At 39.4% G+C, this 17,145-nt stretch overlaps 1 protein-coding gene across 2 annotated transcripts in view; it reads right to left on the bottom strand.

Annotated features, from left to right (window-relative positions):
* Positions 1–12,406: 12,406 nt before the first annotated feature.
* MRPS28 (mitochondrial ribosomal protein S28) overlaps positions 12,407–17,145 on the bottom strand; it is a 106,884-nt gene continuing 102,145 nt past the window's right edge. For both annotated transcript variants that reach the window (XM_045806075.2, XM_045806076.2), the window contains one exon: positions 12,407–12,698. In XM_045806075.2, the coding sequence (XP_045662031.1) occupies positions 12,533–12,698 (166 nt within the window). In that variant the 3' untranslated portion in view covers positions 12,407–12,532. The remainder of the gene's footprint in view (positions 12,699–17,145) is intronic.

Here is a 17,145-nt window from a genome sequence, read left to right as displayed (position 1 = left end):
TTCTTTGGACTATAAGGGATAAAGAACACATTCCCCAATGTGATAATTTATTAAAAATATATGTAACAGGGGCCCTTGGGTGGCTCATTCGGTTAAGCGTCCAACTCTTGATTTTGGTGCAGGTCATGATCTCATGGGTTGTGGGATCAGGCCCTGTGTCAGGCTCCCTGTTCAGCAAGGAGTCTGTTTCTCCCCTTCTCCCTCTCCCTCTGCCCCTCCATGCACTCTCTGTCTCTCTCTCTCTCTAAAATAAATCAGTCTTTAAAAAAAATCTTTAAAAAAATAAATAAAAAAGAAATAAAACACCTGCAACAAAATCATTTGCATGGATATAGAAAAAAGCATTTCCAACCATAGAGTAGGCTAAAAAACCTTAAGTTGCAAGGACAACCAGTTGCCCATCCAATATCCATACTCCCCTTTTTCCTTATTAACAGAAACCAATTTTCATACCCAGCTTAAAAAACACTTTTCCTCTTCTCTGGCAACTTGGAATGGCCATATGACACTCTTCTGACCAACAAAATTCATGTGAAGTCTGTTGACGAGTTTCAAGATTTTGGTTTCCTGATACACACATTACTCCTGCCCCTGCCTGTAAAGTTGAGATGGTGACTGACACTGGAGTCCATGTAGCACCTTATAGTCATGAGGGAAAGGCCTAGAAAATCACAGAGACCTTGGGCCACCAACAGCAGCCACTTGTTAGCTTTGTATTTGTGTGAGAAGAAGAAGCCACTCCATGGGTTTAGCCACTGTTGTTGGCTTTTCTCTTACTTGCAGTTGAACTCAATCCCTAGTGAATACAGCTCACACAAATACTTTTAGAGTATCCCTAACCAAGTGGTAATTTTATTGCACTGATTGTTAAATTTTCAGATTTTTCATTATCTTCAAAGAAGCAGTTTCAAAGTCGTCAAATTTGTAAAACCATCATTGTTGACTTAGCCCCGCGATGGTCCTGACACTTCTGCATATTAGCATTTTCTTCAGTCCTTGCAACCAGACAAGTTATCACACACTTCTGGGTCTTCACATATAGCAGTACTTCTATCTAGATGTCTGCCCCCCTCCCTCTTCCGTATTTCCTCTCCCTGTCCCAGCCCCAATTTCCCCTGATTCCTCCAATCTAAACTAAGTTACGTTCCCATGTAAACTGAGCTTTTTCTTTCTGGAACTTACCAAATTTATGCTTATTACATTTATTTTTGAGACTAAGTGTACAATTATCTGTTTCCCCCGCTGAAGTGTAAGCTCAGGGAGACCAGGGCCGTGTTCCCCCTTGTACTCCTCATCCCCAGAACAGTGCTAGATGAAATGTTATGTCCACAGTGTCTTTCAAGGAGCCCCTGGAAAGTCCACTGTGGAGAGCTCTGAGGATTTATAGAATTTTTAGACATTACCAGAGATGATCCCCATACTGGATTATGCTAATTTATACCTTTACGCTTTTCTACTTGTTTCTCATTTTTTATCCTCTCTCCTGAAAGCCCCTTGGGAGCAGGAATGCGTCCAGGGTTGCAGCCTCCCCCCACACAGTCCTGGAGAACTTTCACACTGTCGAGCCAATCAACAGAGTTTCCAGAATGACAGGCCGGGTTCTAATCCTTCTTAGTTGCCTTCAAGGGAGGAAAATACTAATTGTCCACAGTTAGAGGCAGAACCTCTTAATGCCATTTTTTTTCCTTTTTTTTTAAGGGCTGAATTTTGAAGAGGTAAATACAGACTGGAAAATATCTGTTTACACTCTGGTGGCAAAGCAGGCATCTGGAGAGCATTTAACTATGGTGATACTTTGCTCCCAACTAAAGGTTCTGTTTGTTACAATATGACACAAAGTTATTTGGCTTCTCAGAAAGGCGCCATTCTCCTTCTGAGTTCTATACAAAGCGGAAGGCAAGATTTCAAGATAAGCTATTTTGAGAATATTAAAACATGGGCAAACCAAAATGAAAAGACCAGGACAAACTGGAAAGAAATCCAGCAAGTCATAAGAAAAACTGAATATATAATTCCTGCTTGTAAAATATATTACCATTTGCTGCTTATTCTGTTTGTTTCCTTTAATTACTTATTACAATGGAAATGCCTGTAGTGAGTCCTGCCTACCCGGAAAGCTGGTTAAGCCAGACTGTCTGGGGCTTGAATGACATGGCGGCAGGAAGTGGGATAAGAGAGGTGGGGAGGTAGAGAGAGGTTGGCTGGAAGCATTTCCAGGCACAGGCTACACTGGGTGATTCTGCAGCCTCAGTAACATTAGGTCAGCGGAGACAAGGGTTCTGGAATATCTGGGTGCTTATGTTCAGATTACTCAGGCCCCAAAGCAGTCAGGTAGGAGGGTTTCTATCGCACAAATAAATCTCTGATTTGGCGGTGATTTAATTGAAAGTAGAACTTTTGTAAATTACTCATTTTCTACGGGAATTAGGATATAGAACCTTAATTAATATTTTAAATTACTAAATAAAATTAATATAAAAGTAGACTGAGAAAGGATACAAACAAACTTAACAATCCTTTAGTCATTATTTGAGAGATCTGTGTTAAGGGTGGGGGGAATGTATTATACATATATATTCTTGGTTTTTAATGTAACCTCCATACACTAAAAGTACTGTAAGAAAATGTCATTTTTAAAATTCATAATACTTTTCTGTGCCTTTTAGACAAGATCTTTGAAAGATTACTGGTAAGTTATCTAACACAGAGGTAAGCCATCATAAAGGACTGACCAGGGGTACCTGGGTGGCTCAGTCAGTTAAGCTCCTGGCTCTTGAAATCAGCTCAAGTCATGATCTCAGGGTTGTGAGGCTGAGTCCCACGTTGCTGAGATTTTTCTCTCTCTCTGACCCTTCCCTGCTCATGCTCACTCTCTAAATAAATAAATAATCTTAAAAAAAAACTTAAAAAAATAACTGACCAGAAAACACCAGAGACATGGCATTAATAAATCTAAGACAGAGAATTATATACTTTTGTACTTTCTGTATTGCCATAACAAGGGTAATAGGTTTAGATCCAGAAAGAAGGTGTTACCTCTGCCAGAGACAGAAATGTTATCTTTGAATGTTATTCCACTGGAAAAAAATTGTGGGGCCAGAATACCCATCTGGAAGTGATGACTTATAATAAATGTCACTTTCAAGTCCACAAAAACAAGGTGTACCGGTGCCTTCACTTATCTATTCCCTGGGGAATCAGCCTCATACAGCTGAACTGGAGGTCAGAAAATGAGTCGCTTCCAACATAGAGCTTCCAGTGGTGCTAAGAAAGTATATATGACAGTTGAAAAATGTTTTTTAAATCACTGTTGCTGTTTTAACTAACTTAGAATGGACACCGCAAAGAGCAGATCTACTTCTGTTCTTAAGTCCTAATAAGTAACTAAATGAACAAACCCCTAGAATTTTTCCATGAAAGTACATGTAAGAGGGCTACCCAATGTTAGAGGCTTGAGTCTAGCTGGGCCGCTGTCATAGTTTCCACTGCTTGTGTTTTCATCTTTAGGTAAATAGAAATATTTCTCCTGTTATGTCACAGTTTAATCTGTGGGGCTTGGATTAGAAGAAACAGATGGAATTGATGGAAGTTTTACTGTGTGGACAATGTGATTATTCACTCTATTTGAGTGACACTGTTTTGTGTATATACATGGAGGAAAGTTTAACAAGCCATCACTTACTATGAGAATAGGGGCATATGAGTGGTTCTCAAGCCAAAGAGCAGAGATTATCTCTTTGTGAGGACAAATTTGATTAAGAGGCACCCTTTGTCCACTTTCTGTAGTACTGGACAGGGAGCCAAATGTTTAGCTTCAATGTAACCATCTTTCCAGCATCCTTGAGGAAAAAGCTGCCTGTCAACACTTGCGTAAACAATATCTATGAGTGATGGAAGGAAAAGAACTCAGAGGCAGGAAAGCAGTGGGCATTGAAAGTCTGTAAGACCTGCATGCAGTTCATGAAAGAACCAGGAGGCTAAAAAAGGAAAATGGAATTCTATGCCTTCCCTTCTTCGGTCTCCTCCAACTGCCCACAGTCTTTAGACTCAAGAAATTCTTTCCTGGCTGCAGTGAGTATAATGAATCCTTCAGTGTTTGTATGAACACAGAGATAAAAGAGCACAGTTACATAAAATAAGGAGGCATCTTTTTGAGTTACACACACAGTCACCTCCTATTCCTGCCCTATAGGTCAGCAAAATGCTAAACATGGAGACACGGGCCCAGCAACCAGCTTTTTCCTATAAAATTACCAGGAGATATGAACCAGACTCAGACGAATGCTTGAAATCTAGATGCACGAAACCTGTCCATGTAGCATCATCTTTTAATTTTGGTTCAAAGCTCTAACACAAGGTGGTGAAACATCACTTACTCTGAAATCATGGGGTGGCAGCGGAGGTGAGGAGTTGGTGTGAAGACTGGAAGAAAGGAAGAGAGAAATGGGAGGTCATCTAGATTTGTGCCACCTCATTGCTGAAGACACCTGCTTCCTACCTGAGGGAGCAGCATTTGCAGAACAATTAATCTTTCTCTTACTGACAGATAATCTTGTACAATTATGGCCACTGGATCAAGCAAATTACTCTCAACAAATACTGATGAATATTTTCTCTGTGTTTGACACTGTGTTGGGCACAGAAGGTTTAAAAAAGGAGTAAAAAGCAATTCCTTTCTTGGAGATATTTACAATTGATTAGGAATGTATAAATGATCCTCTAACAGATAAATCTACAGAGTACTAATTGGCTTCAAAGCAGAAATAATCAATGAATCCAACGATCCTTTCAACTACTTTTTTAGATACTTAAGGTCAAGGAAATTGTATTAGGACACTCTTAAAACTGATTTTTTACAAAGTCTATTTTCTTATTTGTTTTCTCTTTCTTTCTAAAACTTTTCATTTCAGTGACAGACTGAAAACAACTTTTTTTAAAAAAATCTTTTTATCTATTTATTTGAGAGAGAGAGAGACAGAGATAGAGAGGGCATGAGTGGGGAGGAGAGGGAGAAGCAGACCCCCTGCTGAGCAGGGAGACCAACACGGGACTCCAACCCAGGACCGAGATCACGACCTAAGCCAAAGGCAGACACTTAACCGACTGAGCCACCGAGGTGCCCCTGAAACAATTTTTAACATCTAAAACACAGCTGTAGTTCTGAAAATAATGGACAAAAGGCTCCAAAATAGAAAACAGATATCACAAAATTTATGCACATTTCTACAGTTTTACACAATTACTCTCAATCCTCTTCCAGACTACCGTAAAACAAGCTTTTAACTTAGGCACAGAAAAGCACACAGACGCCAATTAAGTGGCAGCTGACAGCGGAGAAAATAGGTGGCAAAAATGTTTAAAGCCAACAGAAGAACAAAAAAAAATAGTTGTTGCGAGTCAATTAGTATATGACCCCAAATTAGATTCATACCGATTAAGAGTGACAAGGGAAGAACTAGAAGCAGATACGCCAACATAAGTACCAAGTATCAGCAGATAAGCAAAGGGAGGTGATAGGTAACAAGTTTAAAAAAAATCCAAAGAGCGCCAAGTTCTGGAGCCATTCAGTAGGAACTAGCAGCTCAACCCACCTTAAAAATCCCTAGGAAATCACATCATCATGAAATTGTTTTCCATAATGGTAACCCTGAGTCATCAAGGAAAGCTTTAAATCCTGTTCGGTATTCTCTATTTTAAAAAGCAGGAAATGTTTTGGGGACAGGCAACTGAGTAATACATTTTAGAGTTTTATAGGCAAGATTTGGTTGGGTAGATATTTACATATTCCCTAGTAGCTGAAATCTCTCTGATTATGCAAGAGTTTGCAATGTTTTGATCAAGAAAAATTTTTTTTTTAAGATTTTATTTATTTATTCGACAGAGATAGACACAGCCAGCGAGAGAGGGAACACAAGCAGGGGGAGTGGGAGAGGAAGAAGCAGGCACATAGCAGAGGAGCCTGATGTGGGGCTCGATCCCATAACGCTGGGATCACGCCCTGAGCCGAAGGCAGATGCTTAACCGCTCTGCCACCCAGGCGCCCATGATCAAGAAAATTTTTTAAGAATTTTCTCCAATAAATATTGACTGTGCTGTATCATTAGAAAAACGGTAGTTTATATTTTCATATATCCTGTAATTATTTTTAAATACAAACCTGGCCTATATTGATAAGGATGACAAGATCCTGGACTTTTGGCAGATACCATGATTAGATGAGATTTTAGGGGGTGGGAGGCAGTGCCGTGGGATGGGAGTGAATGAGTTTTGCATGTGGGAGGGATGTCAATAGTTATGACCAAGAGGACAATTGTGATAGATTGAGTTATTCATCTCATTTCTTCACTGCCCTAAAGTAGAACCCTTGCTATACTCTCAGGATGGATAAGGTGTAGTTCCCTTGCCATTGGGGAACTTGTTTCTTTAGTTGATGTACACTAAAGATATAAGTAAATTCAGGAAAGGTTTAGATTAATCTATGAAAGGTAAATCCAGATTTGCGTATTAAAACAAAACAAAACACCAGGGAGTTTGAAACAAATCCCCAAACTTCTGAGGCCAACATTAATGGAATACTATGAGACTTTGAAACCACAGGCTGGTTAGACCATTGGGCTGACCCAGTATTGCATTTCTTATATTCATATCATTTGGTTTTTAAAAATAAATACACATTTTAGTAAAAATTCCTAAGAGAAACATGCAGTTTATTTGAAAAGACTGTAACTTTTCCCCAATGTTTCTTTTAAACTAATTACAAAGAACTTAGAGATGCTCTGAGCCAAAGGATGTAGGAAACTCTGTGAATGAACGTGACTTATTTTACATTCTCACACCTGCATCCTACATGTGGGAAATGGAAAAACGGGATTTTAAACATGGGGTTTTAGCCTCCAGGTAAGGAACTATATGGCTCCTGAAATCATCCTGCGGACAGATGAAATCTTTAGAAACCAAAAACTGGCTCAGATTACTACCATTTGCTTCACAAAATTGCCTGCTTGAAAAAACAATCCAACTCTTTTACCATGCTCTATAAGTCTCAAATCATTATGGTTTGGAAACAATGCACAAGAGACCATGACAGCAATAATTACTTCGAATGAATGAATAAAAGAAAGCAAGATATTGTGTTTTTTCCAGGCAACATTTAAATGCAAAATCTTTCATTTTAGATGCAGTAAATACCACAGAAGCCAGTAGATAAAGATGATGTCCCAACGCTTAAAACCAAACCAAAAGGAGTGGGAATTCCACTCTGGCAGGCGGCTGAGACAAGGACTGTGGGTAAATGCTGCAAGCTTATTGCTCAGAAATAATGGTATGTCTGAGTTATGTTACTGCGTAACTATCTTTTAGATATATTTAGTGATGCCCAACATACTAGTAAATTTCCAAACAGAACCACAAGATGGATGACAATTTAAGAGTAATTCCATGCCTATAATTTTGTTTAAAAAAATGTCTGGTCCATTAGTCATTTCTATCTTTAACACCTTTCCCTTTCCCATTCACCCTCTGGTGCAGGTGTTAATGAAATCTGAAATGACTAATGGACCAAAAAAAAAAAAAGTCCTGGATAATCTATCAAATGAATATTATAATCAGCCTCCACATAATCTAACTTCAATGTCATTTGATAGGTGTGGAGCAAGAACTAGAAAAACCAGAGAAGATTCCACAAAAAGCCCTAAAAAGGAGAGTGATTATAAAGTTCGATCCTCTGGTAAACCAGAAATTCAAGACTTACTCACGTGAGGTGAATTAACATAACAATGGTTATCTTCTAAATAATTCTCCAAGCCTGCCTAGGAGGTGGCAAGTAACCAGTCATGGATGCTTATGGTGTGGACTGGGTGATCACTTGAGAAGAGGCTGTAATGTGCAAGGAAGACTGTAGTTCCTAGTTCTTAAGGGAACCAGACACAGAGCTCACCTATAACAAAGAGCTTTAGCTAATTAGATAAGACTTGCTCATTCTTATAGGACCCTAGGGTCTGTTTCAGCTTTGTTTCTGCCCTCCTGCCTCAAGATAGAGAACGGCTTCTGCTTTCACCAGTGTTCCCTCAAGCGTATCTAGATAACTCCCAGTCAAGGTCCAGAGAAAGTCAGGCGTTCTCTCTCCCCTCTGTAAGGTCCGGTTTGTAGGCCGATTTCCTATTCCAATGCCATCTCCCTCCAGATGAAAGACAAGGCCTGTCCTAGGGTCTGAGCGGGATTTATTTGTATATCGGGACAAAATACAGTAATTTTCACCTCTATCGCAGAGATACACAGAGGCATGGGATCATTATCTTACGTTCTCCAAACCCCATGGCCTCACCCATGGCCTCCCCCGTGGAGTCTCACCTTCCCCTTCAACCATAAAATCTGCAGTAAGTTGACACTAGCATAAGCAAAAGTGCCAAGTCACTAGATATTCTGCACACCGTTTCTATTGCTATCACCTTTCTCCTTAGCATCTCTCCATCTATACAGGCTCTACACAAAATGCTTTCCCCAGTATAGGCCAAGTTAGTATTTAGAAAAAATTTCTGGGATATACAGAAAATATAATCGACTATTTTTCTAAGGATATACCATGGTCAATATTAATTAGAGAAAATTCTTTTAAGGTTTTATTGATCAAAGACATAAACTCTTGATTAATCAGAGAGATTTCAGCTGCTAGGGAACATGTAAATGTCTACACAACCAAATCTTGCCTGAAAATCTATAAAACCTTGCCCCTTCATCCTTTATCCCTCACAGACCTTTCTCCCAGAGTTGCACTTCCTACTCTTAGCATTTGCTTCCCAGAGGACCTGAGCTGACACAAACGCTGTGAGATCGTCGTTCTGTTCCTTTATTTGGCATGATTAGTTGACTTACAAAAATAGTATTGACTTGATTCAAATACTTTAATATTAAAGGAAAAAAGACTGTTCACTGAAAACTGATTTTCTTGGATATCTAAACTTGGGTGGTTTTTTTTTTTTTTAAGATTTTATTTATTTGACAGAGAGAGAGGCAGCGAGAGAGGGAACACAAGCAGGGAGAGTGGGTGAAGGAGAAGGAGGCTTCCCGCTGAGCAGGGAGCCCGATGTGGGGCTTGATCCCAGAACGCTGGGATCATGACCTGAGCCGAAGGCAGACGCTTAACAACTGAGCCACCCAGGCGCCTCTTAAACCTGGGTGATTTTAGTTAGGTGACTGATGTTTGGGGGGACTGATTCTCTAGGTTAAGACCCTGATGGAGGTTTTCATCAAGGCTGCAAATGGAGGACATGCTATATAAAGAAGTGAAGCAAGAAAGAGTATTACATGGAGCAGAGGAAACTAGAGATACAATACCGGCGGCCTGTAGGATCATAGAGTCAAAGCATAGGAGCAATGCAGAGCTTTGTCTGAGTCAGGCTGGGAAATCAGTGCCCGATGTCAGACTTCTCATACATGCCTGGTGTATCTGTTTCCTAGGGCTGCCATAACATATTGCCACAAATTGGGTGACTTAAAACTACATAAATCCATTCTGTCTGGGAGGCCAGAAGTCTGAAATCAAGGTGTCACTGGGATGTTCCCTTTTTGAGACCTCAGAGAATCTCTTCTACAACTTTCTCCTAGTTTCTAGTGGTTGTCAGCAATTCTCTGCCTCAGTTGTCACATGACATTCTCTGTGTTTGTGTGTCTGTGTCCAAATTTGCCTCTTCATATAAGGACAACAGTCATACTACATTTAGGACCCGCTTTAATCCAGCATGACCTCATCTTAACTTGATTACATCTGCAAACTCTCTATTTCAAAAAAGGTCACCTTCATAGGTTCTGAGTGGACATGAATTAGGGGGAGGCACTATTCAACCCAATGTAACTGGGAATCTGAGTGATTAAAAAGTAGTCTTTAGATTGGTGTCATAAGAGATGAAAAGGCATTCTCACTGGTCTCTTGATCTCCTAATCCATATCCAATGTTAGAAAATACTACTGTTTCTACCCTCAAAATATATCCAGATTGCAACCACTTTTCATTGCCTGCATTGCTACCACATTCATCCAGGCTGCCATCACCTCTCATCTGGATTACCTGCAAGTCTCCTCATAAGTCTCGCTGTTGCTGTTCGTCTTCAATCTACTCAGAAGGATCCGGCTAAAATGTCAGAGTATATCCCTCCTCCACTCAGAATTCTCGAAGACCCTCCATCTCAGAGTAAAGGTCAAAGTCCATACCAGGACCTACAAGGCCTCTCCTACTCTTCAGGTTCAGCTCCTACTCCTCTTACTCTCAGCTACTAATGGCTTCCTCCCTGTTCCGTAAGCTGGACAAGCACAGTCCTGCCTCAGAGCCTTTGCACTAGCCATTCCTCCGTCAGAATACTCCCTCCCAGATACTCATGTGCCAGCTCTAGCTCCCTCATTTCCTTCAGATATTATTCAAAAGTGAATTCCTGGAAACTATGTATGGTGACAGATATTAACTAGACTTACTGTGGTGATCATGTCACAATATATACAAATACCAAAGCATTACGTTGTGCATCTGAAACTGATACAATGTTATGTGTCAATTACACCTCAATTAAAAAGATAAGCTCGTAAAAGAGCTTTTTAAAAAGATTTTATTTATTTATTTGAGAGAGAGGGAGAGAGAGCACATGTGAGCATGGGGCAGGGAACGGGGAGATGGAGGGAATCTCAAGCAGACTCCCCGCTGAGCATGGAGACCAATGCCCGGACTGGATCCCCGGACCCCGAGACCACGACCTGAGCTGAAACCAAGAGTCAGATGCCCAACCGACTGAACCACCCAGGCGCCCCAAGGAGAGATTTGTCTAAATAATCAGTGGAAAAATAAAAACTATACATTACAAAAAAGCAGATTCTGTGAGGATTTCCATTGACACTACACTTAAATTTCAATCTGTCACTCTGACACCTCACAACCCCATTCCCTGCTTTATTTTATTGAGATATAGTTAACATATAACATTGTATTAGTTTCAAGTGTTTAACATAGATATTTCCTGCAAAAGGATTACTACAGTAAGTCTAGTTAACATCATCACCATACATAGCTACAAAATTTTGTCTGTGATGAAAACTTTTGAGATCTACTCTCTTAGCAACTTTCAAATATACAATATTATTAACTATAGTCACCATGCTGTATATTACCTCCTAGGCCTTATTTATTTTATAGCTGAAAGTGTGAAGTATGTATTTTTTAACCACCTTCACTCATTCTGCACACCCCACTCCCACCTCTGGAAACTAGTGCTAGTCTGTTCTCTGTATCCATGAGCTTCCCCCCGCCCCAAGATTCCACATATAAGTGAGATAATATGCTATCTTATCTTTCTTCTTATTTCATTTAGCATAATATCTCCAAGGTCCATCCATGTTGTCGCAAATGCCAAGATTTCCTTTTTTATGGCTGAATTATATATATATATAAACACACACACCCCACATTTTTTTTATCTATTCATCCACTGATGGACACTAATGTTGCTTCCACATCTTGACTATTGTAAATAGTGTTGCAAAGAACATGGGGGTTCATATATCTTTTCAAGTTAGTGTTTTGTTTTCTTCAGGTAAATACCCAGAAGTGAAATTGCTAGATCATATGGTATTTCCATTTGTAAATTTTTTTTTTTTTAAGATTTTATTTATTCGACAGAGATAGAGACAGCCACCGAGAGAGGGGACACAAGCAGGGGGAGTGGGAGAGGAAGAAGCAGGCTCATAGCGGAGGAGCCTGATGTGGGGCTCGATCCCACAACGCCGGGATCACGCCCTGAGCTGAAGGCAGACGATCGCTTAATCGCTGTGCCACCCAGGCGCCCCATCCATTTGTAAATTTTTGAGGAAACTCCATACTGTTTTCCATAGTGGTTGCAGCAATTTACATGCTCACCAACTGTGCGAGAAGCTTCCCTTTTTTCCACATCCTCACCGATACTTGTTATTTTTTATCTTCTTGATAACAGCCATTGTAATAGGTGGGAGATGATTTCACTGCGTTTTAATTTGCATTTCTGTAATGACAGTGATGTTGGGCATCTTCTCATGCACCTGTTGGCCAACTGTATGTCTTCTTTGGAAAAACGTCTATTCAGGTCCTCTGTCGTCCCTGCTTCATTTTGTCCTTAGCACATATCACTGTCTAACACGCTATATATTTCACCCATTTATTTTCTATTTTCCTCAATCAAAGGGAAACTCCACAAAGCAAGCAATCTTGTCTAATAGGTTTACTGCTGTTTCGAATAGTGCCAGGCCCATAGCAAGCACTCTCAAAACATATTAATTGAATGACAGAATTTCTCAGAATAGTTTATATTACTCCAATCAAAAGAAGGAATGGGTGTAAAAGGGGTGGTGGAGAGGGGAGAAACAGCTAAAGAAAATTCTAACGAGTAAGAACTGTTATTATAGCTTTCATTTATTATGTCTTCTTTCAATCATTTATTCACAATTTTTCTAATTGTATTCTTGATGAATATCTGGGTTCAACAAAAAAGGAGTGAATGCACTAAGCAACGTTTGTTTCTTATTCACGATGTTCCTCTTTGGATTTTGCGTCTTTACTCTCCTGGACTCCTAAGAGAACCGCATCCGCCTCGAGTATAGTTGTATCTGTAGTCGCTCCCAGGAACCTAGATGTAAGTTCAAGATCTAATAGCCGCAGCCGGACTCTGGTTCCCTTCTGGTATTTCCTAAATAGTAAGAAAAACAATTCCATGAATTCTGCATATCACAATATGAACCACTAGTTTAAGGTAAAGCTCAAATTCTAATTTTAATGTGGTGGCTCAAAATAAAGAAGTTAATACATCTTTTTTAAAAAAAAAACTTTATACCAGCATCTGAGAAATAGCTGTTTTTGACAGAAAAGTAATTTAGATGTATCAGAATTTTTATCTTAAGGAGACTTTTAAAGATTTTATAAGCAAAATAAAAACACAGTCCAAACCAAAATTCAAACAAGTCAATTCTTGAAACTGACATTTATTTTAACATCATTTTTTTAAAATCAGAGAGTGACATCAAGAGGAAAAAAAGATTTCCAGATACATTTTTTCTTCTAAAGTTAAAATCTGCTCTTAAAGTACAGGAAATTGTACAAAAGCAAAATGGAAAAATGTCTGACTGTGAAGCTTAGTGTTGGGGCTTAATTGCACTGTTATTAGTGTAATAACAGCCATAACATGCATGATGGCTCACCTTGGTCAATAAAATCATATTTATAATACCAAATGAAAATTTAAACTCATTTGCCTTCTTCCTTGATCAAGTATTTTAAGAGTGTAATACTAACATTACGAAAAGATGCAGGAGAATGAAAATATTGCTACTGATTAAAATCCAAAAATCTTTAAAAATCTAAATATACAGACATACCTTGTTTCATTGTGCTTCCCTTTGTACTTCGCAGATATTGCATTTTTTACAAATTGAAGGTTTGTGGCAACCCTGTGTTGAACGAGTGGATTGCCGCCATTTTTCCAACAGCATTTGCTCACTTTGTATCTCTGTCGCATTTTGCTAATTTGCACAATGTTTCAAACTTTGTCACTATTATTATGTTTGTTATGGTGATCTGTGATCAGTAATTACAACTGGTTGAAAGCTCAGATGATGGTTGCAGTTTTTAGCAATAAAGTATTTTTAAATTAAAGTATATGCAGTTAACCTTTGAATAGGGTTTGAACTGCACAGGTTGACTTATATGTGGATTTTTTCCAATAAATACCGTGCAGTACTATAAATGTATTTTCTCTTCCTTATGATTTTCTCTATAACATTATCTTTTGTTTCGTTTTGTTTTTGTTTTTTTAGAGAGAAAGAATAAGCAGGAACAGGGGAGAGGCAGAGGGAGAGGAAGAGAGAGAATCTTAAGCAGGCTCCATGCCCAGAACGGACCCTGAGATCATGACCTGAGCCAAAACCAAGAATCAGACACTTACCTGACTGAGCCACGTAGGCGCCCTGGTAACATTTTCTTTTCTCTAGCTTACTTTATTATAAGAATACAGTATATATAATACACATAACATACAAAATACATGTTAATGGACTATTTATATTATCGGTAAGGCTTCCAGTCAACAGTAGGCTGTTAGTAGTTAAGTTTCTGGGGAGTCCAAAAGTATACACAGATTTTCAACTCCATGGGGGTTAGAGCCCCTAACCACTGCATCGTTCAAGGGCAAACTGTACATTTCTTTTTTAGACACAATGCTATTATCGCATACTTAATAGGCTAAAGTACAATGTAAATGTAACTTTTACATGCACTGGGAAACCAAAAAATTCATTTGGCTGACTTTATTGTAATATCTGCTTCCTTGTGGTGGTCTGGAACCAAGCCTGCATTATCTCTGAGGTATGCCTGTGCCCTTTAAGTATTCTAAGTTAATTTTAAAATTAAATAATTTACATAAATGGAAAGTAAAGAAACAAAGTTCTCCAAAAAAGTCACTGGAAAAGGAATTTTGTAGACCATATAATGAAGAATCTCCACACAACGTCTATTAGGTGTTCTGAGGAAATTTATAAATGGTCCATTAAGTAAACATGAAGGCTATTTGGGTTTTTTTCTGTTTTGTTTTGTTTTAAGATTTTATTTATTTATTTGACAGAGAAAGAGAATACAAGCAGGGGGAGCTGCAGGCAGAGGGAGACGTAGACTCCCCACTGAGCAGCAAGCCCAATGCAGAACTTGATTCCAGGACCCTGGGATCCTGGGATCATGACCTAAGCCGAAGGCAGATGCTTAACTGACTGAGCCACGCAGGCGTCCCAGGCTATTTGGTTTTATAAAAACGTATTTTTCTTTCTGATTATAGAAATAAACGTTCTTTTGTAAAACTGTAAAATAGTGAAGTCATATTTTCTAGTCCTTCTATATGTATATTTACATGTATGGATACATGAGTGTGCATTTGACAGCACAGATCCTACTTTCTATCTTTGTTTTAAAAATTAAAGAGATATCCTAGAATAGTAATTGAGGCATAGCTTTATGTTCTTAGAAAACAGCAATTATAGGACATACTGTATGAATTAACCAGTGGGAAAATAAGGTTAGTGCACAAACGAGGTAAAGCTGAACACTATTTTCTATATTACTTGGAGCTGTAACCTATGTTCTAACAGATTATTTCATTTGTCCTTACAGCATGACTCACAGTAATTCATCCAATTAGCTTTGATTCATGTTGACTCCTCCTCCCGTCGTTTTCTGCAACATCCAGTTAGTAAGTTTAGTTCATTTCTTTAACGGATATTTCTTTTTTTTTTTCTTAAAGATTTTATTTATTTATGTGACAGAGAGACAGCCAGCGAGAAAGGGAACACAGCATGGGACTTCATCAAGATTAAAAGTTTCTGCACAGCCAAGGAAACAGTCAGAAAAACTAAGAGGCAGCCCACGGAATGGGAGAATGTATTTGCAAATGACACTACAGATAAAGGACTGGTATCCAAGATCTACAAAGAACTTCTCAAACTCAATACACGAGAAACAAATAAACAAATCAAAAAATGGGCAGAAGATATGAACAGACACTTTTCCAATGAAGACATACAAATGGCTAACAGACACATGAAAAAATGTTCAAAATCATTAGCCATCAGGGAAATTCAAATCAAAACCACACTGAGATACCACCTTACGCCAGTTAGAATGGCAAAAATAGACAAGGCAAGAAACAACAATTGTTGGAGAGGATGTGGAGAAAGGGGATCCCTCCTACATTGTTGGTGGGAATGCAAGTTGGTACAGCCACTCTGGAAAACAGTGTGGAGGTCCCTTAAAAAGTTAAAAATTGAGCTACCCTATGATCCAGCCATTGCACTACTGGGTGTTTACTCCAAAGATACAGACGTAGTAAAGAGAAGGGCCATATGCACCCCAATGTTCATAGCAGCACTGTCCACAATAGCTAAATCGTGGAAGGAGCCGAGATGCCCTTCAACAGATGACTGGATTAAGAAGTTGTGGTCCATATATACAATGGAATATTACTCAGCTATCAGAAAGAACGAGTTCTCAACATTTGCTGCAACATGGACGGCACTGGAGGAGATCATGCTAAGTGAAATAAGTCAAGCAGAGAAAGACAACTATCATATGATTTCTCTCATCTATGGAACATAAGAACTAGGATGAGCAGTAGGGGAAGAAAGGGATAAAGAAAGGGGGGTAATCAGAAGGGGGAATGAAACATGAGAGACTATGGACTATGAGAAACAAACTGAGGGCCTCAGAGGGGAGGGGGTGGGGGAATGGGATAGACTGGTGATGGGTAGTAAGGAGGGCACGTATTGCATGGTGCACTGGGTGTTATACACAACTAATGAATCATCGAGCCTTATATCGGAAACCGGGGATGTACTGTATGGTGACTAACATAATATAATAAAAATCATTAAAAAAAAAAAAAAAAAGAAAAGAAAGGGAACACAGCAGAGGAGTGGGAGAGGAAGAAGCAGGCTCCCAGCAGGGGAGCCCGATGTGGGACTGGATCCCGGAACGACGGGATCACGCCCTGAGCCGAAGGCAGAGGCTTAATGACTGCGCTACCCAGGCGCCCCAGGATATTTCTTGAACTTAACCCTTCAAGTCTCGTCACCCCTTAGCTGAAGCTTGAGGTCTGACGTGATCTTCTCAGAGCCTACGTTTCTAGCCTGCTTCTCAAGATGGGTTCCATATCTTGGCCCAGTGTCCATTCCCACATACTTCTGTTCCTCTGTATCTCTGCAACTCTGCTTCTACTGCCAGCACTGCTTGAACTTATCATCTATCCCACTGATTCTTAAGTTCCACGTAGAACTGGATACATCAAATGCAGCTCCTGAGAACCGTGATATTCTGCTTGTCGGAACGAAGAGTCTGTCACTGGAATTCCCATGGAAGAAAAAGGTTTTGCGGTCATAGACTTGGATGTAAATCTGAGCCCTGCTACTTACAGTTGGGTAACCCTGGGTAACTTGCTTTTTCTCTGAACCACAATTTTCTCACCTACAATGACAGTGATTCCGACCACTTTGCAGGTGAAGGTTAAATGGGATAATATGTTGAAAACACTTAGCATATGACTGCAAATGTTAGTGCCCCTCCCATACTTGTATTGGTTATCTGTATGCTCTGATTTCTCA

The sequence above is a fragment of the Ursus americanus genome, chromosome 9 (genome assembly GCF_024610735.1).
Source record: "Ursus americanus isolate L20-20 chromosome 9, mUrsAme1.1.p, whole genome shotgun sequence".
Lineage (NCBI taxonomy): Eukaryota > Metazoa > Chordata > Mammalia > Carnivora > Ursidae > Ursus > Ursus americanus.
This window is presented reverse-complemented; position numbering and strand designations above follow the sequence as displayed.